This window comes from Leuciscus leuciscus, assembly GCF_965113295.1.
Source record: "Leuciscus leuciscus genome assembly, chromosome: 2".
Lineage (NCBI taxonomy): Eukaryota > Metazoa > Chordata > Actinopteri > Cypriniformes > Leuciscidae > Leuciscus > Leuciscus leuciscus.
In genome coordinates this window covers 36,604,080-36,625,180 of record NC_138726.1, presented here as the reverse complement: position 1 = coordinate 36,625,180, position 21,101 = coordinate 36,604,080, and the positions used below count along the sequence as shown (strand labels likewise).

At 38.6% G+C, this 21,101-nt stretch overlaps 1 protein-coding gene across 9 annotated transcripts in view; it reads left to right on the top strand.

Moving 5' to 3' along the window:
• Positions 1-21,101, top strand: part of chd9 (chromodomain helicase DNA binding protein 9) — a 76,067-nt gene that overhangs the window by 20,923 nt on the left and 34,043 nt on the right. For 8 of the 9 annotated variants that reach the window (XM_082161083.1, XM_082161082.1, XM_082161080.1 and 5 more), the window contains one exon: positions 9,456-9,871. In XM_082161083.1, coding sequence (XP_082017209.1) covers positions 9,456-9,871 — 416 coding nt within the window. Of the gene's footprint in view, positions 1-4,177; positions 6,296-9,455; positions 9,872-21,101 lie in introns of those variants that run through there. The other variant, XM_082161084.1, reaches the window with a different exon arrangement.

The window sequence follows — 21,101 nt, the reverse complement described above, 5'->3', positions numbered from 1 at the left end:
TTTTTCATTATTATTTGAAAATAAAAATAGTAAATAAATGAATTACTTACACTATCAATAATTATAAGTAAATAAAACATTAAAACATTAGTATGTAGCCTTCAAATATTGTTTAATTATATAATTGTATTAAAAAGATCAAGTGAAAAGTTAGTAATAAAATGAAAAACAAAGAAACAATACAGGTAACAGAACAATTTTTTTTTTTTTTTTTTGTCCTGTCTGATGCTATGGTTATCACAATGTCAAACATTGCAGTTTCAGATTGAGTCTGCAAAACTTTGCAGTGTTTAATTAAAATAAAATGCAATAGGTTACTTACAGTAAGCGAGCAAAGTTATATATAGAAACAAAGAACCAATGAAGCTGATATCACTTCAGTTCACGCTCAATGACTGAGTGAAAAGCAAGCGTGCAGGCATCGTGCAGAACACACTGCGGCGCATTGAGCGTATTCTGACTAACTTACATTTCTGATTGTCCATTGCGGTCACACGCGCAACAAACATGTCTGCAAATGGCTACAATAATCAATGCTGCAAAAACATGTTGTATATTGGCCAAAATGCTTTGTTACCTCAGTTATTGTTTGGTTTTGGTATCATAGATTTTACTTCTTTAGCTCAAATCACAATAAAAAACCTGGAACAAATTTGAAGTGCATTTTCAGATTTGAGTGCATGACCTGCTTGATATGTTCTGATATAGTTATCATTCATATTAAAATATATTTAGCAAAAAAAAAATATTCATTGGTTACAGATTTACATGGGTAAAGGATTATGATAGATTTGTTTGCATGTGGCCATTATGTCTTTGAGAGAAGAACGTGTGAAAGCAAATACAGGACGTGTAGGAAATGTGTGTGTGTGTGTGTCTCTCTCTCTCTCTCTCTGTGTTTTAGAGGGGGTTTGTGGTGTGTTCTGTGTGGGTCATTAATAGCCGTCGTGTTTAATGGGTTCAGGAAACCAATGCTACACATCAGGCCTTCCCTCATTAATCCTCTCTTTCCCTCCTTCCCTCCAGCTCTATCCGCTGTACTCCACATTAGTCTGCAGGTCTAGTCCTAATTATGGACTCTAAACTCTCTCTCTGGTCCTGACAGTGTAATTCATTTTCACCTAAACAGGACACAGATTTTAGGTTATGGGCAGGGATATCATTACAGTGTTAAACTGTTAAAAAGCTCAGATCAAAGTGAGAGAACTTTAATATGGCATAAGTGTGTGAAAATGTGATATCTAAGTAAGGTTTTTAAAAAAGTGCTTTATATAAAAGTGCTTTTTAAAACTTAAGAGGGAGTTCATTAACAGCAGGAAAGGAACTGACTTAAACATAGATTTTTACATTATTCTTGACTGCTGTGCAAAACTGCAAATGTTACTTACCTCCATGATGCGGGTGTTTTGTGGGTGGTTGTCAGTGTGTTGCTATGTAGATGCCAAGGTGTTCTGAGTATTTGTAGGATGTTGCCATCTGGGTTTGAGGGTGGTTTGGGTGGTTGCTTATTGGCCTAATTTAAAAGGACCCACTCCACTCAAGTCTATGATATTTTCATGGTTAGGCTTTGGAGCTTTGAAGGTCCGTTCAATGTTTAGTGTTCAAGTTCAATGTACTCTGTGAGTTTGGGGTCAGTAAGATATTTTAAAATAATTGAATTACTTTGTTCAGCAAGGATTAAGGCATCAAAAGTGACAGTTAAAGCATTTATAATATTACAAAATATTTCTGTTTCAAATAAATGCTGTTTTTTTGAATAATGATTTTTAATTTTTTTTTATGTATCATGGTTATGTATCAGCACAACCGTGCTCAACATTGATAATAATAAGGAATGTTTTTTGAGCACAAAATCAGCATATTAGAATGATTCTGAAGGATCATGTGACACTGAAGACTGGCGTAATGATGCTGAAAATTCAGTTTTGATATCAAAGAAATAAATACATTTTGAAATCTATTACAATAGAAAGGTGTTTATAAAAATATATACATTTTCTTTATATTTCTATAAACTTATCCTATAATCTGTCGTCATCACTTTCCTCCTGACTGCTGTCCTCACTATAACAGTATTTGTTCATTGTAGAAATTAAATATAGGTTCAAGCTGTATTTTTTTTATTTTAACATTGACACAGACAACAGCAGGACTATTAGGCTGCTGTCACTTTAAGACCGAAGTGCACAGACCAAATATACTGACACACATCCAGTTTCTTTCTCAACTGTTCACTTATGACATAACCAAGAGAATACTTGCTGAGACAGGTATTTTAACATAATTTTGTGTGTCTGTTCAAGCGCAAGTAAATGTGAAAGAGGAATCAATTCGGTGTTCCAGCGATGTGTGAAACTCGTCTCTTTCTCTTTCTCTCTCTTTGCGTGCGGCAGTGCGCACAGATAACAGCACGCCAGTTCCGATTTTCGCCTCTTTTTTGGGGTTTAAAATCGTATGAATTTGTAAATTGGCAAGACAAAATGATAAACTTTCACTCTATGATGGTCAAAAAACTAAAAAAAATTGTTTGGTTAAAACTTTTTTTTTTTTTTTTGTCGGAAGGAATTTAGCTGACAGCTAAGATAACTTCATTTTTATTAGTATCTAAGATGTAATTTAATTATACATCATGTTTAATAAACACACATGAAAGGCAGCCTTCTACATGCACTGATTCCATGTAGGCCTGCCTTATAAGAGTATGAAATTTTAGTCTTTACATGACTTTGATATCTGGGGCCATATGTATAAAACTTCAAAATGCTCTTAAGAATAGGCATCAGTTTTGACTTGACTGTCAACATTCTTGTTAAAAAGTAGGACTTGTTTAAGAGTAGGAGCTATTTATAAAGAAGCTAAGCAACTTTCAGCAAAGTCTAAGATGGACTCTGACTGAGGTGGCACATAAAGCCCAAACTATACCTCGGTCGTCCGCATTCCGCGCTCTGTCTGTGTGTCATCGCATGTGCGACTCGAGTGACTTAAGCGCTTGAAAAGTGCTAGACAAAGTCCACTAGATAGTACGCACGCACCAAACACGTCTAGGCTATAATTAGGCTATAATTTGAAAGGCTTGCGTGCTCAACTGTGCATGAGACGGAGCGGAATGGGGAAAATTAACTATACCCAGGCCTTAAGTGTTGCGAACTATGGACTACAATGATGTCAAACCAAAAATGTCCGCCCTCAACCTCTGAATTAGCCAATAGTGAGCCTGGAAGGGTAGTCATGTCAGCATGACTATTAATAACTAAAATTAAAACATAAATATTAATAACTGATTATGTTGTAGTCAGTGTATGCTTTTCCTGTTTTATTTTGCATAGTAAAATAAAACCCGTAGTTGTAGTTTGTCTTTTTGGCCAAATAATTTTGTCAGATAAATATCTTCTTTCCTCAAATTTAACATATATATATATATATATATATATATAAAACCATTTTCCTCATTTTGATGGTTTAATCAAACTTGTAGGGTCATTAAAAACAAATTTCCCCTCCAGACATCACTTTTGGCCACTACTATATGTTTGGTGTGGTCAGTACCACAATAGTGCTAATGCAGACCCTGCTTACTGTGGGTCTTATGGGTCCAAGTCATCACTGGTGCACTGCTGCAGTTTTCCAGGTTCCAAAAAATGTCATTATTACTTTTATTACTGCAGTTAGAGCATTGATTTGTAGAGTGGGAGAAGTTACATTTTTTACTAGGTCAGTTACAAAAACAATACCTAGACAATCAAGCTTGTATTCTTTCATTAACTCGGTTATTATGTAACTCTTTCTTTCTCCCTCTCTTTCTTTCTCTGTGGAGCTGAACTCCTCCCATTATCTTGGTGATGCTATTTCATCTTATTTACATATTAACCATTTGGTGGCCATGGTGTAGAGGCGGTTTGTGCCATGTGACCTGCAAAACATGTGCATATCTCTCTTTTTCCTCCATACAGTACATACAAGCACACTCTTTTCTTTGTTTTCTTCATCTTCAACATCTGTCAACTGTACTGACATCTTTCTTCAAGTTATTCTTTCTTGGCTGCCTGTACAGGTTGCACATAAAATTAAATACCAAACACATCCTATAAATCTTTTAGAAATGTAGAAATAACAGTTTCACATTACCACATCCTCTTCACAAATTGCAGGAATATTTAATTATATGATTTATTTAATTATTATTTCTATTTATTTATTAATTTCATTTTATTTTTTGCATGTAAGTAGATGATCGTGTGAACTGTGTATTAAAGCATTCGTTTGAATGGTTTCCACGAGTCCAAACTTCAAGGCCTTGTTATCTCTCTCTCTGTTTTGTTATCACTCTCTGTCACACAAAGCCTGTTACAGAAAATTGTATTTTACGGAGCCCGTAAAGGCACATGGTGGTAGAAGAAAAATATGAGTGAAGGAAAAAAGTATGAGATGGAAGAAATTATTTGTCAATGCTTTTGCGTTCTCTCGTTAACAGTTTCCGTTCCCCTGAGAAACTTTGAATTTCCTCACAAAAACGTTTGCATTCCGCAGAGAAACTTTGAATTCGAAACATTTTTTCGAAACAAACAAAGTTTATCGGGGTAACGCAAAACATTTGCGAGAGAACGCAAAAGCATTGACTTTTTCCTCCCATCGCATATTTTTTTCCACCACCATGTCCCTTTTAGGGCTCCATAGTATTGTACCTAGTAGGCTATACTTGCCAGAGGAGAAATCTGCACATGCCGCAGCTATGTGCCGCCAAGTGAGAAGGAGTGTTTTTAAATGACTTTCAGGTCTCTTGTATTGCGTTTACTTTATTTAACCTTGTAAAAGTTGATCTTACTCCAGTCCCAAGGCTAGGCCTAGCCAAAGCTAATCTCTCTGCTACTCTGTAGGACTATTATGCTAAGCTGACCCACTTTTGTGTGTGATTTCAGATTGGGGTGGGGGCATAAACACAAATTTTACTGCTCTCTATTTTTTCATAGTGCAAACACTTGCTTTCTTTTTTGCTGTGTGTGTATGTGTGGGCACAAGTGGGTTTTTTGCAGTGCATGTGCACAGTTGCACATGACCAATCTATTACACTTTGGGAAAGTGAGGACACGACCTCATTTCCCTTTGAGTATCTGTTGTCACTTCCTGTTAGTCGATCCAGCAGCACATGAACTCATGCCACCTGCCTGTGTGTGTAAATCTGATGATTGTAGTGCTTACATGATTATTATGATGCATTTAAAATGATAATGGTGACTTATTTTACTTGTTTGGATCAAAACGAAGCTGTTTTGACACACACATTATCTGTTGAATGTATGTGTAGGTGTATTCATTTTCTTGAACACTTGCTGTTGTTCCTTTTTTTTTTATGCCTGGTTGGATTCAGCAAGTAAAGAAATTCAGTATCTTTAGGGTTAAGTTGTGAAAGTTAATGTAATAACAGCTAGCACCCTCTGCTGGACCTCCTGTTTCACAATGAGCTAAAGAGGGAGAGAGAGAGAGAGTGAGCGAGCAAGGGAGAGAGAGTGAAAAACGAGTCCGGATTTTAACGACATCTCTAATATTCATGCTGATGCGTTTTGCTGCTTTGTGCTTTCATTTCTCGCCGCTGCGTCTGCGTCTCCTGCTCGCCGCACACACCCCAGCCTGAGACAGGGGAGGGGAACAAGGGAAAAGGAAGGAAAGAAAACAAGTGGAAATAAGGAAAACAAGCTACGGAGCGTCCAACTGAGCCAGTACAAAAAACCTTTTGTGTTAGCAATCCTACCTTCGTCTGGTATGTGAAAGGAGAAAGAGGAACGAGAAGTCTTGTCGGTCTATGCGTGTGTGTGAACGCAAGAGAGTGGACGAGAAAACGACGGCCGGGAGAGATCGAGTGCAGTTGTTCTCGGACGGACAGTGGAGGGAATCGATGAGAAAGAGAGAGCAAGAGAGGGAGGGAAAAGAATAGACAGAGCCCAGCTGAGCACAGCAGAATGAGAGAATCCCGGACCAGCGTGGCTGCTTCATCAGTCTCTTCCTCATTCCCTCGTTTTCCGTGAAGCGCGGCTCCATGCAGCCCGGCCAGGGGAGGAGGAGGAGGTGAACAGGGCTTCTTCAGCCACGGACCTGCTGGGGGAGGAAGGGAGAGAGGGAAAGTGAGCGAGAGAGAGAGAGAGAGAGAGAGAGAGAGAAGGGAGGAGGGAGCGTGCAAGAGAGAGAGAGAGAGAAAAAAACGGCGAAAGGGCAAGGCTTTTGTTGGCGGTTGGAGAGAGGGAAGAGGGGGGAAAGAAGAAAAGAAAAAAACATGTCTACGGTGAAGAGACCGAGAGGACGGGTGAGTGAGTGAGTGAGAGAGCGAGCATGTGTTTGTGTATGGGGTGGAGGAGGAGGGGGAGGGAAGGGTGGAGGTGGGGGAGGGGGCCAGCAGGAACTGAACAGCTACAGGCTCATGCGGCAGGCTACACAATCGCCGCCATCTTGTGCTAACTGCTTCTCTCCATTTCTTATTTTCTAGCTTGCATGCTAACAGGGAATGCTATGTTAGCTCGCTTTTGGTGCCTTGTCTGCTCTTCTTCCTGTTTCGTTTTCAGTGCCGTGGGATGTGCCACATACGTGTGCGCACCAGGCTTTGTGTGGCAGCGCCGCATGCACGTTTCTGTTTCAATATGGTTTCATTATAAGCGGAGACGTTGATGAACTGAACGAGGAGAGAGATTGAAATTGCTGCAGCGCTGGCAGCCTGTAATTTCAGTTATTTATAGATGTGTAACATAGCTGCAGTGCTCATGGCTTGCTGCATTTTCCCCTCGCTCGCTCGCTCTCTCTCTCTTGCTCGCTCACGTCATATTCTCTCTATTACTCATTTTCTCACATACGCCCTCCCGCCTTTCCCCTATAGCTTTTCTCCTTGTCTCCATTCCTGTTGATTTACCCCTTCATGCCTCGACTGGATTAGTGTGAATATTTCAGGAGAGCTCAGTCTCTCTCACTCTGCTCTCCGGCTCATGTTTAGCCACCGAATGAGTTAGTGTTTATAACCCTCCCCCACTCTTTTCTTTTGTTTCACTCTTTCCAGATAATTCCCTTTTATTTAACCATCAGGAAAGCGCAGGCCGGGTGATCCCATTTTATGTATCTCTTTTTTTGAGATTCAACAAAGCTTTATTGGCATGACTGGAACATTGCTTTGGACGTGTGTAATGTTTATAAAGAGCAAGTGTGCAAAATAAAACCTAATAAAATAAAAGATAAGATCTTGTTCTCCTTCTTTATGGGGTTCAAACTCACTTTATCTGCTTTCCTGGTGAGAAAAAGTGTGAGAATTTAAGGAATTAGAGAGTCAGCGAAATGGGCATGAATAATAAAAGTTGGCATGTCTCGGCCTGTTATATGATCGTGCGGTGAATTATACATGTCTGTCTTTTTATTTCATGGGGTGAGGGTGGATAGTGTGAAAAAACTGTCTCTCAGGTTGACGATTTCAATTCTTGACCTTTGATAAGTGGGTGATGCCGTTCTGATGAACTGTGACTTATTACCTCTATTCTGAATGTTTACAAATAATATCTATCATATTTAAATGCTTAAATTGGTGATAAAGTTATAAATACGTGCATGAGTGTGCAGCCTCCGTGGTGTTCTGCGTTTGCCTGTGCAGTTGTCCAAATCTTTACTTTATCTTCCTCTATAGCTGGTTGGCCACGTGATTGGAGAGCAATGAATATTATGAAACCCAGGCTTTAGGAACAATGATGATGCAGCAGTTCAAAGATGGAGGATTTCCCATGTTGTCATCCAGTGTGTGTGGGTGGACTCAGGCTTACCATGCTGCATTGCTTCAGCTACAATCAGATTGAGAAAGAATCTCCAAGGATTTTTATCTTGGACCTCCTCTTATGTTTAGTCTGCTGGCGAGGTCATGAAATGCCTAGTGTGCTTATTAAATTCTCAACCTATATTGAGCTGGGTAAAGAAAGACCCCAAACTCTTGAACGGTATTTGAGCTGTAAGCACATAAAGTGCCTCTACTACCTGACAGGCCTCACTGTAAAAGGTGTAGTGAGAAATCACACCTGTCTCAGTAACAGCCCTAGACACTGTAACTGCAAAAAAGAATCAGGGGAGCGAGACATGTTTTAGCAATCAGTAAACTACCCAATCAGAAATGTTATTAGCCTGTCAACAAGGTATGAAATTAAATGTTTTGCCCTCCAGGCACAAAGGCTGGTGAAATTCCCAGTTCAAAATATGTGACATATATAGGCCTATATAAAATGTGCAAAAAAAAATGGTTTTTCTTTGTTTTTTGGACTAACACAATCCCTGGTTTCTTTTAATTTAATTAAAATCAGCATGAAATGGAAATTCACCTATCTATTTTTCCAAATTCATGTTATTAATCTTACTTTGAATGAAATGCATACATTTCATTTTCTTTTTTCCTTTTTTTTTTTTTTTTTTGAGCCTATAATTTTTAATCAAAACATCATAACTGGATCTTCCAGTGAAACTACAGACTTTTCTCTTGTGATGTATGGTGGACTTCTCCAATCATTTAGCCTGCTTAAACCCCAGCCCTTTCTTACTGTCGACTGCAAGCTCGCATTCAGATCCTGCCTCCATTCAATCAACAACTGATGAATAGAATCAAGTCCCTGCCCAACCTTTTTTTTTTCTTTTTTGATAATCCGCTGCACACGGATGTACGTCACAATATGGAAAAAAAGAAAAGATTTGTCTCTACTTTCATTACATTGCGACTTTAAGATCTCAGTTAACTTTTCATTTACACTGTTATTATATTTTTTGTTTTGAGCCCAATTTTTTAAATCAGACATTATCAAAAGGAACCTGTAGAGCTTTTGCCTTCACAGTATATATTATAAACGAACAAGCGTACAATAGCAAAATTACCTACCACTGTCTGTAAAGCTAGCATTTGGCTGGTAGGTCGTTAATTTAATACCCTGCTTGTGAATGATTTTTGTTTGGCATCTCTTTGGAGGTCTGGGTTTTGGAGAGAGGTTGTGTGCTTGAAGTTAACATTAAGGTTGGAAGTTAGTGAAACATCTAAAATCACTTACAGAACCTTTAATCTTACGTGCAGAGTAGCTGTTTCACTGTACTGACTTTGTCCCCCTTAATAAGAAACCTATTAAAGTATTTACATCCGCTCGAGTCCAAGTTTTCTAGGTCATGACTAGAGGAGTAATGTTATGGCTGTTCATGGAACTCAGCTCATCATCCTGTTTCATGTCGAATAGCGCTCTCAAATTTACCAGCTGACTAGTCTACATGGCATCATGGTATCTTAAATAGTGTATTGTTCATCATGGGTTTAGCATATGGAATTACAGAATACTGAAATAGAAACTTATCTATTGGTTTCCTGTACAGTCCTGCCTACTCAACAATTCTAGACAAAGCTAGTCTTATGGAGAACATTAATATCATGGTTGGATGGTAACATCTTTTTTTCCTCTCTTTTCTCACAGCCTCCTAAGAACACTAATGGTCCCAGCAGCCAGCCACGGGTACTCAGCCCTCCAGTGAAAAACAGCTCCTCTTCTTCCTCTTCGTCATCCTCGTACGTATCCGTGTCCGAGAAGAGGGTGCTGAAGCATCAGCAACAACAACAGCAGCAGCAGCAGCAGCAGCAGCAGATGGAGTCATCTCTTTCGGACGATAAACAACAGAAGGCCAATCGAATTATCTCTGAGGCCATCGCCAAAGCACGAGAGAGGGGAGAGAAAAATATTCCACGCGTCATGAGTCCCGAATGCTTTCCGTCTTCGTCGTCGCAGCACCGTAGTCACAGGGCAGGTTCCTCCAAATCCAGAGGCAAGAATAAGAGTTCCAAGAAGGCCCGGATTGTGGCGTCATCCAAGCCCAAACAAAAGGCTAAAATTGGGTAAGACCACTGTGACATCCTCCCACATTTTCATTCATTTATTTCTTTGTCTGGGAGCGGGAGGGGAAATGTCATACAGATGTGTCCGTCATGATTTGTGATGACTTCTTCAATTCATCCAAGAACATCTCTGTAACTAAACCTGCGTGTTGTTAGCCATGCAGCTAATTACTGCAAGTTAAAGAGGTTTTACTGCTTACACGTGGTCTTTCTTAAGTTGTTTTTGTGTACCAAGTCTAAAACAGACGAAAGTCAAGCTCTCTTAAAGATGCAGCGCTTTATCAGAGTGTGAGGAGCATTGAATGTCATGTTAAATGCTGTTAGCTGTTTAATTAAGCACTAAGGCAGGGGTCGGCAACCTATTGCGCGCATGCCAACACTGGCACGCGGAGGGTTAATCGCTGCAAATTTCTGAGGTATTCAACCAAGTATACTGAGTCCTTATTAAACGTTCCACACACATCGAAATAACTGTGATACATGTGGAAACTCTGTTCATGCTTACCTGGTCACTTCTCGTGTTTTCTCTGATCGGATAGCCATCCAATCATGAAAAGACCGAAAGAGAAGGGGGTGTTGTGGCACAGTGATTAACTTGGAAACTTAAAAATGGCACTTCATGACAAAAAGGTTGGCCGACCCTTGCAAGGCATGAGAGGCTGTGCAATATTGTGAATAGGGGTGTGACGATACACGTATTCGTATTGAACCGTTCGGTACGAGGCTTTCGGTTCGGTACACATTACAAACCGAACGATTCGTTGGACCATTTTTCCTGCCGGTGTGACAAAATCTTTGTTAGCACAACGTTGCCCAACATCAAATGGCAAACGTAATGAAAGCGGAACAAAACTGCCCTACTTATTTGTGCTTCACGGACCGTTTATGAGTTTGGACCAATGGCAGTGCAGCGCGAGCCGATCTTGATCAAGCAACACTGTTACTACACAGCACTAAGAAATCGAATAAAGAAAGCATTTGAATTCGCCACTGAACTAATAACATCGCTGCGAGATCTAGTGAGAAGCATTCAAATGTCTCCGCTATTAACCGTAGATCAAACGCCAACATCACCCCAGTGTGTCAATAACTGGAACTAGACGAAAACAAGGAGAAACACACACGCTACAAATTATCCCCACAGCATTTAGTGGACACTCATCTTTCTGAAGAAAAAAACGTAAAAATTGAGTAAAAAAAACCTGAGAACTGAGTTCCATATAAAAACATAATTGTTCATTTCTCTGGCATTTCTTTCTTTTTGCTGTATCGAAAACGTACCGAACCGTGACACCACTGTGTCATATCGAACCGAACTGTGAATTTTGTGAACCGTTACACCCCTAATTGTGAATATAGTTAAGAGTAAAGGGCATTGATGTTTCTCAGTTTTAAGAGCATTTGTTAACATTTGACTAAAGCAGAGACGCCTGAATGTTTTACAATATTTCATTCTATCCAACTATATTCAAATTAAGATTTAAATTTTTTTTTTCTAATTTACCTATATTCTACACTGAACAAAATTCTAAACACGACACTTTTGTTTTTGCCCCCATTTTTCATGAGCTAAAGATCTAAGACTTTTTCTACATTTAAGGCCTATTTCTCTCAAATATTGTTCACAAATCTGTCTAAATCTGTGTTAGTGAGCATTTCTCCTTTGCCGAGATAATCCATCCACCTCACAGGTGTGGCATATCAAGATGCTGATTAGACAGCATGATTATTGCACAGTTGTGCCTTAGGCTGGCCACAATAAAAGGCCACTCTAAAATGTGCAGTTTTATCACACAGCACAATGCCACAAATGTCACAAGTTTTGAGGGAGCGTGTAATTGGCATGCTGACTGCAGGAATGTCCACCAGAGCTGTTGCCCATGAATTGAATGTTAATTTCTCTACCATAAGCCGTCTCCAAAGGCGTTTCAGAGAATTTGGCAGTACATCCAACCGGCCTCACAACCGCAGACCACGTGTAACCACACCATCCCAGGACCTCCACATCCAGCATCTTCACCTCCAAGATCGTCTGAGACCAGCCACCCAGACAGCTGCTGCAACAATCGGTTTGCCTAACCAAAGAATTTCTGCACAAACTGTCAGAAACCGTCTCAGGGAAGCTCATCTGCATGCTCGTCGTCCTCATCAAGCTCTCGACCACGTCGTCGTAACCGACTTGAGTGGGCAAATGCTCACATTCGATGGTGTCTGGCACTTTGGAGAGGTGTTCTCTTCACGGATGAATCCTGGTTTTCACTGTACAGGGCAGATGGCAGACAGCGTGTAAGGCGTCGTGTGGGTGAGCGGTTTGCTAATGTCAGCGTTGTGGATTGAGTGACCCATGGTGGCGGTGGGGTTATGGTATGGGCAGGCGTATGTTATGGACAACGAACACAGGTGCATTTTATTGATGGCATTTTGAATGCACAGAGATAATGTGACGAGATCCTGAGGCCCGTTGTTGTGCCATTCATCCACGACCATCACCTCATGTTGCAGCATGATAATGCACGGCCCCATGTTGCAAGGATCTGTACTCAATTCTTGGAAGCTGAAAACATCCCAGTTCTTGCATGGCCAGCACACTCACCGGACATGTCACCCATTGAGCATGTTTGGGATGCTCTGGATCGGCGTATACGACAGCGTGTTCCAGGTCCTGCCAATATCCAGCAACTGCCATTGAAGAGTGGCCTTTTATTGTGGCCAGCCTAAGGCACACCTGTCCAATTATCATGCTGTCTAATCAGCATCTTGATATGCCACACCTGTGAGGTGGATGGATGGAGAAGTGCTCACTAACACAGATTAAGACAGATTTGTGAACAATATTTGAGAGGGGCCATCTCTTGACTAAAATCAATTCAAAACATTCACTATGCCATGTTTTGAGAAAGTGTGAAAACATGCCTAAGTCGTCAAAACACGTCATTTGCATGTCAGCCATTTCTTTCACCTTAATGTGCTTGTGCAAAACTAGAAAAAATCCACCTCAGGCTAACGCATAGACTTTTATGCAAATGTTGAGAGTTAATTGCGCATATCAAGAATTTCCTGTCAGGTTTTTTTGAGCACAACTTTAGCTGGAAACCCAACAATAGTCTCTGGCGGGTACAAAATTCTAGCAGTGCAAAGATGGCAAGCGCAGCGAAATTCGCATCTGAAATTTTCGCACTTTAAAAACATTTTTAGACCTCACTTTATGTCAATCACGCTTGCACACTGTCTACGAAACTTTCGTCCGTAATAAAAAAATTCGGATCGGGTTCGATTTTCTGCGTTTTTCGCATCCACAGCCAGTATTTTGAGAGGTTTTTTGAAAATTCAGAGCCACCGTACAAGCGAACTACAAAATCCAGAATGGCGTCTGACAAGTTGGTGGTTGATACACTTCGTCTCGTAGTACACAAAGTACTGTATGAAAAACAAAAACGTGTGTGTGTCCATACCTTAGACAAACTGCCAGTCTCTGTTCAGGATCGATTGGTTCACGGAAATTGGTGGTGGTCTTTTTAATATGTGGCTCCAGTATCGCTAGCAAAGCATCAAACTGTTCCACTGACATTCTGAGGTAAATTTTGAATCGCTCGGGATAATTTCGCAACTCCTTGATAAGGAGGTGAAACTCTCCTTCCTCTCGGCGCAATCTCAGGATTGGATGGACCCAATATTTCCTCTTTCTTTTTCTCTTTTTAAGAAGAAAGAGGGCAACAAAATCATCCTCACTGCTTGACGAATCCATTTTGTATTTTTTTGCATTTTTTTCCACAAAGGTTTAATAAATACGCATCGGACTCAGTGTGCAAGGTTTCTGTGCGTGACAAATTTTAAGGCTGACGAACACGAAAAAACGCATACGAAAATGTCGGCCTCAGTGTGCAATGGCCTTTAGTCTAACAAAAGTGCCAACGTTCCATTAGATGTTTACAGATAAATTTTCTTTTAATGTCATGCTGATGATTCTGCCTTTAGCTGTTAGGAAGTATTTGGACCTAGAAGCTCAGATCATGCATGGAGAGTGTTCGTTTTAACCATATCTTACCAGTTACAGAACCTTCTAGCAAACAATTTTGAACCAAGTTTCTATTAGATCAGTAATCTGAGTTAGGAATTTTTAAATTGTTAATGCCAAAGACTCCCAATATGATGCAAAGGACCCCCTTTAAAAAATATAAAGGAGTCCATATATTTCAAAACTTAGCCTATTCATACTGTCTGCAAAAAATAATGTTATGTTGTTATTTTTTTATAGTAAATAATTGGCATTCATGTTGTAATTGTACCAAAGCCTCAATAAATGATTGTATTTTTATCTGAAAAATATTCATTCAAAATAATTATGAATTATTTTCACAATAAATAGTGTTTTTTTGTCTTAATCAAACCCCCTTGTACCCCTTTGATGCCACCTAAGGGGGTCCCCGGGACCCAGTTTGAAAAGCCCTAATTTGAAGGTTGCATGAAAAATGTTTGTAACCTACAAATATGGCCAAGGAACAAACATACAATCCCATTTTTGTTGTGGTTAATGATTCCTTTACAAAATGTACATCACACGTAACAGCAGTGCTCACACAGACAGCCTCTTCTGGAGAGTACGAATAGATCATAAGTCTGAACCGAATATGCAGAACTTTATGACATCATGATGTCATCTGATCTGCATTAATGGAGGAATGAATGGAAGAACGTGACATGAGATTTCTAGGTCATGTGCATTATGTGAAGGCCTCTGCAAACTATGTTCCACCATATTGTTTGGCTTTTCCAGCTCTAAGGTTCAGTCTAGATGCTGCTTTGTTCTTAGGAAGGCCACATGCTCTATTATGGTCCATTGCTGAGATTACAAATCTAGCGTGAAAATGAAACACACATTCCTGCTGTGCTTGTAAAAGTGGTATGTTGAATTTCTTCTATGACTTGTTCATCGTGCTTAATGGATTAGCAGTCTGACTGACCCAAATACTTCAGCAGTAAAGGCAAGACAAACCGGACATATGTATGTTCAGACTCAACCCCTCACTGGGTAATTTCTTTGCTTGTTTAACACAGTTTCTCGGCTCAGTCACCTCTTTTGTACAGATTACATTATTTACCACACCTGACAGAGGGAAGCAGATGTTTATGGGTGGTTTGCAGATACTCCAAAATGAGAGGGGCAGTTTTATATATTGATTTGCCAATAGACTAAGTGGTCGTCTTCTACCTATTCAGTACCTCTCTCTGGTTTGGCAAGCTTTTATTAAGCTTGGTTTGCAGCACAAGTGTGAACGGGATGTTGTAATCTAGCATTATTCTGCTGACAGGCTAATGTGTTACGTTGTTGCCGCTCTGCTCTAAGTGAGTGGCTTTTATTAAGGGTTGAGTGTTATGTTGTAGGTAGTAGTGTCTTGACCATATGGAAATTAGGAATCATGCTAAAAGTTACAACATTGTGCAGGAAACTGTTCTGTCAGAGTTTTTATTTTATTTGTTTACATTTTTCTAAAACAAATATTCTAAATCTCTCTAACAATACATGTTCAGTGTGATGACCTGCCTTTTTTTATGACAGCAAAACCTTACCAAGAAAAAATATTAAATAAAAGTAATTCATCTCTGGAAAAAAGATTAGAACCAATTATACATATCATGGTTAACCTTTTTACAGTAAAGATAATAAAATAAAAAATAAAAAAATAAAAAAAAAATATATATATATATATAATATTTTAAAGTACTCCTACTGCCTAAATATTTCTGCTAAAATCTGTGCTATGCAAGCTTCTGGTATAGTATTCTCACATAGCAAGCTGTTAACATTTATTATAAACATATCAATATTTTATATTAAAACATACTTAATTAATTAGTGTTAGGTATTATTTGAATTCTAGCAATTCTGATTCCCAGTTTCAATTCCAGTAAGGTGGAAACATTTAGTCAAACATTTATTTCAAACATATTTAGTCTGTGTCTTTTGGCAGACTATTTGTTGCAGCTGATTTCCATGAACAGAAATCAGCAGCCTAAAGAACAATAAAATGTTCCTATGGTTTTAACAAAAATACCACAGCAAAAACAACTGGACTAACTAATATAAATTTCAAATATTATTAAAGACAAGTAAATAGTAATAAAATAAGAACAAATTAATTAATTAGCAATAGCACAGATAAATACAACTGAACAAAATGCAGGTACAGAAATTGCAATCAAATGTAAAATAACACTGCATAGATTTCTATTTATAAATAAAGTATAGATTAATACTTTTTAAAAAGAACAAAAAGTTATTCAGTCCTTTTTCTTTTGTTCTTTGATTAACAGTACTGAAACAGATGACATCACTTTAAAATGACATGCAGGATCAAATATACTTACACATGTTTTCTTTCTCAACTGTTTATGTTCACTTAAGGCAAAATCGACTGTTTACAAAGATATTTTGACATAATTATGTGTGTATTTGTGCGTTTAAGAGCAACAAGACACACACTAAAACTCAATTATCGCGCTCTATTGGCATTTTTCCACTGCATGGTACGGTTCGGTACAGCTCACTTTGGCGCTTTTCCACTGCATGGTATGGCTCGGTACGGCTCGCTTAAATAGTACCACCTCTGTTGAGGTTCTAAACGAGCCGTACCGATTCTAAAATGTGACGTGTAAACACTGCAGATCACTGATTGGTCAGAGAGAATCTATTATGAGGATCAAAATTAACTCCTCATTTGAATGCTTCTTTTCTGACATATTTTTATCCTCCACCACATATCTCCTGTCTTCTATCACTGGTCAATATGAGTTGTTGCGTAGATTCTGGTGTAGTAGAGTTCTGCGGAGAACACTTCAGTTCAGACGTCACAAAAGGCCTCATTGAGAATGCAGTGGGTAATTAAAATCATCTGTAAAAAAACTCTTCTGAATCATAAAATGACAATTGGACACCCTACAGTCTCATTGGCTTCTTGAACGTATAAATGAAGGGCAGAAGACCGCAAGTCCACATCAAGTATGTAATTTGGGGCATGGCCATTGAAAATTGTTCCACCTCAAGGTTTGAGGTTGTACTGTAGTTATTCAAGCTAGCAAAAATACACAAACTTGAGAATGAGTATGTAATGCATTCAAAAAGTCTGTGGGTAGAGACTCACAGACCGTTCTTTAAAAAAAATATCTGCAGACAGTTACAACAAACCACTTAATTCAAGAAATAATAACTTTAACTGTTACTTCTATGGGTTTTGTAAGGGGATTTACAGTCAAAGAACCAGAAATCATTAATTAAGACAAGAGTCAGAATTCTAATAAATTAAAGAAAAGTTTTACTGAAGATAGTTTGTTGTTTCATCAGCAGAAGTCAGCTTCAAGACTCACAAGGAGTTTGTAGGCTGCTCCGTTTACAGTTACAAAGATCACAGCAAGTATACCCTTCACCAAGGTCTAAGCTACGTCCTTGCTTCAGGTTGAATGATTCTCATTGGCTAAGAAATAGATAAACATAGTAATTTTCCACACATATACAGATAGACTGAAGCATATCTCCATCGATTACGCAGCTGACACTCGGACACAGAAGTTAGGCACGTCGTGATCTTCTAGGCCACAGATTTGGGTTGCTGAGCGCCAGCATGTCCAGAACAACAACTCAGTAAATCTCCAATAATGCCGGTTGTTCCTTAACCTGTAACCAAAAAGACTAACACACACACTGACACACAGCTTTTCCAAGGTTGGATTTGGTCGGGCTCTAACTATAAACAGGAGAGTATTCCCAAAACATCCAGATAATATGTTCTTCCTCTCAAGGAGAGGACACTTTAATAGAAATGGAAAGTAAGGCTTTAACTGAGAAATGGTCCCTTAAACTATAGACTTCAATGACCCCTGTGACCATAGCTGTCAGGGTACCCCAGAAAAACAGATGTATTGACACATGTTGAAGACATTTCTCAAACTCAAAACGAGTCCATATTTCATTTCTAGAAGCCGGGCTAAAAGAGCAAGCACAGTTACTGCATTCAGATATCAAATACAGACATTAGAAAATACATGAAAAGAACATTTCAGTGATCACACTGGTAACTTCTATAACAAAGTAAAATCTCATAAGCCTAGAGAAGTCATTCAACTCAAGTGATGTTTAGAAGGAAAAATATTGATTAATACCTTAATCGTAATCACTTGTTACATATACATTGAAGCAGCAGTGAATTCCAAAATCCACCTCTGTTCAGTTTTCTTAACTGAAGAGATTTGTAGCAAGTGGATGCTGGATATTTATTCTCAAATTAATGTGGAGACATGGAGGCAGAGGTGGGTCTTAGATCTTGGCTTCATAAATAGCAGAGTTGGTGTCTTTGAGCCTGGTGGAGAGAAAAGCCAGAAACATACTGACCTCCTTTGCACCAAACTGCACACTACAGCCATTAATGCAGACCATGTGATCTCAGACTCTTAAGGAGAGACTGCAGTCAGTCACACAACCATATTTATAACTGAACAGTCTGCAGGTTATGGCTGTGTTGATATACAGTCATATATTGTATTTTCCCCCTCATGCTATTGCTTCAGTACTTTTATTGTTATGTGTATATACTGTATATACATACATAAAACGATAACGATAAATACAGCGATATCATTTTCCTTGATACAATTATAACAAAATTCAATAAATGTTTGATGTAATGCTTATGCACCAAAAGCAGAACGAAACAGCACTACTCATTTGAACCTCGCCACACGGACCATTATAAATGTTTTGAATATTCTACCTCATATGAATATTGAATATTCTAAGTGTTTGTCACGTTGTGATGATAAAACCACAATTAATGGTCTGGTTTCTAAAACTTTCACTGAGGAGAAAAAAATCTGCCTCTAAACTTGAAAGAAATAAAGATTCGACATTAATCATGATAATTATCGATGTTGACTGATCGACTGAAATATTTTATCGTGATAATATTTTTGGCCATATAACCCAGTCCTATATGTGTTCATTGGTTCAATGAAGGACGAAGCAGATTGTTCATATCTTTTCAAACTCACTTTTCTAAGTGGAGTTAGCGATGCAGTATTGGATAAAAGTAAAGTGAACCATGCAAGACAGATTGAAACTGATACCGCAAATTCACTCTTTCCCTGTCTCGCTGAGATTCTCTCTCACACGTTCAGTGCAGTTTTAATCCAATTATAGTACTGTGGTTCATTGCAAATTAATTGTGATATAAGGAGACTAGTTGTTTCGTAACATTCTGAGTGTGTGATGGAGATGAACAGTTACTGGATGTTTACATTATACATATATTGAAAGAAAGAAGTAATAAATTTTTTTTTTTTTTTTTTTTTTGGCACAAGGATGATTTTAATCTCCTTTTATGGGTATGTTTGTGCAACCATGTGTTGGTAGGAGTTTTTAGGGAAAAGAATAAGTGTGTGCGTATATGTAGCCTAGGTTACAACCCTGAAATATTAATGCAGCCTTCTGTGTTTGGTGCCAAAGACCTTCCGCTTTTGTCCGTCGAGCAGGTGTGTATGCATGTATATGTGTTTGCTTCTGATTCATATAGATTTTAAAAACTGATGCATCATAAGAAATAAGAGAGAAACATACACAAATCTCCATGTTCTTTATGACTTACCAAACCACCCAGTTGTCAAACATGCAGTGGCAACCACAGTCAATAAAAATTCATTATATTTACCTTTCAGCATCATTGTGTGTGTGTATGTGTGTGTGCGTGTGTGCTTGTGTGAGTTTGTGTAGATGTTGTTTTTATGCTGATATTTTGAGAGTGCTTGTAAAGTAACAAAGTACAGGCATTAAAATAAAAGGTGATTTAGTTCCTTTAAGAGAAAGATGGCAGAGATGTATTAATGTGAAATGATCAATAAAATTATTGAATCAATAGTTTACTCCAATTAGCAGGAAGTGCAAAATAAAGGGGGGGTTGTACTGTCGTGTTTTTTTTATATAAAAAGGCAGAAAGTGTGTGGTTGATTTTGGACCCTGTGTGTGCATGTGTATTTGTGGGTCCCTCGACAAAGGAGAGAAAAATAAAGATGTTTAGGTTGTTAAACCTTCTTACCTCTTGATTTCACACACACACACACACACACACACACACACACACACACACACACACACACACACACACACACACACACACACACACACACACACTAGAAGAGCAGAGTGCAGTAAAGACCAGCTCTCAGTCTCATTTCACAGCTGCTGAGTGGAGCTTGTGTGTCACTCAGAGGAAACAGCATTACTGCTTCCACCCACGCCGCGAGCTTCACTCTGATCAGGTCGCTAGGCAACCAGGAAGTCACGTTGTCCCGGAGACTAGTGAAGTGTAACATCATCCAGAGAGGAGGACCCAGAATGAGAACAGGAGTGAAAGAGCAAATGATGCACAGAGCTTATGTCCTGAGAATCATTTCCTGTTTATCAGGGCTGTGTGCCCAGCACTGAGGAGAGATTGCAGATGTGTAACCTTTATTAGTGTCTAGCATAAGAATTAGAATTCTGTACAATTAGTGCTGGGCGGAATACTGGTTTAAATTTCTCGTGCGTAATGTATGTTTTCAAATTCTGCCATGCCGGTGCGTAGCTGAAACAGTCTGTCCAATGACCACGAAGAGCGATATTTCGAGTGTTGAGAGGAGACCTCTATTAACTGAAATCATGAAAAGAAAACAATACTGTAATATTCCTTAAAACCGCCAGAATCTTTTTTGTCATACCGCCCAGCACTACTGTACAATCATTCGACTGAAAATGTTTGTGTATGCTGAAGTGTTGTCTTTGTTACATGACATGTACAATGAAGTTAAGAGAGACCAGTGTTTGGTATTATTTATATACTATTATAGGATTTATTAATATTTTAAATTAGCTTTTATTTTAATATTTTCAGTTTTCATTTTAGTTTAAGTTTTAGAAATTTGATGTTATTTTGGCATTTCTATTTGTTTTTTGTAATATTTCTATAAAGCTTAATTTTTTTCCGTTTTATAGTGCATAACCTTAATTCAGTTAGTTGACAGGTCCAAGTTTCAATTTATCTGATATTTAATTTAATTTAAGCTTAATACCAAAATGTGTTGGTATAAACAATAACAGCACTGAGAGAGAGTGTGTTTATGTTGCCCAGTCTTTATGTGTGTGTGGTGTCTGTTTTATTTGTGACCATATGAAACTTTACAGTTTTACAGCTTCTTGGAAACATACTGT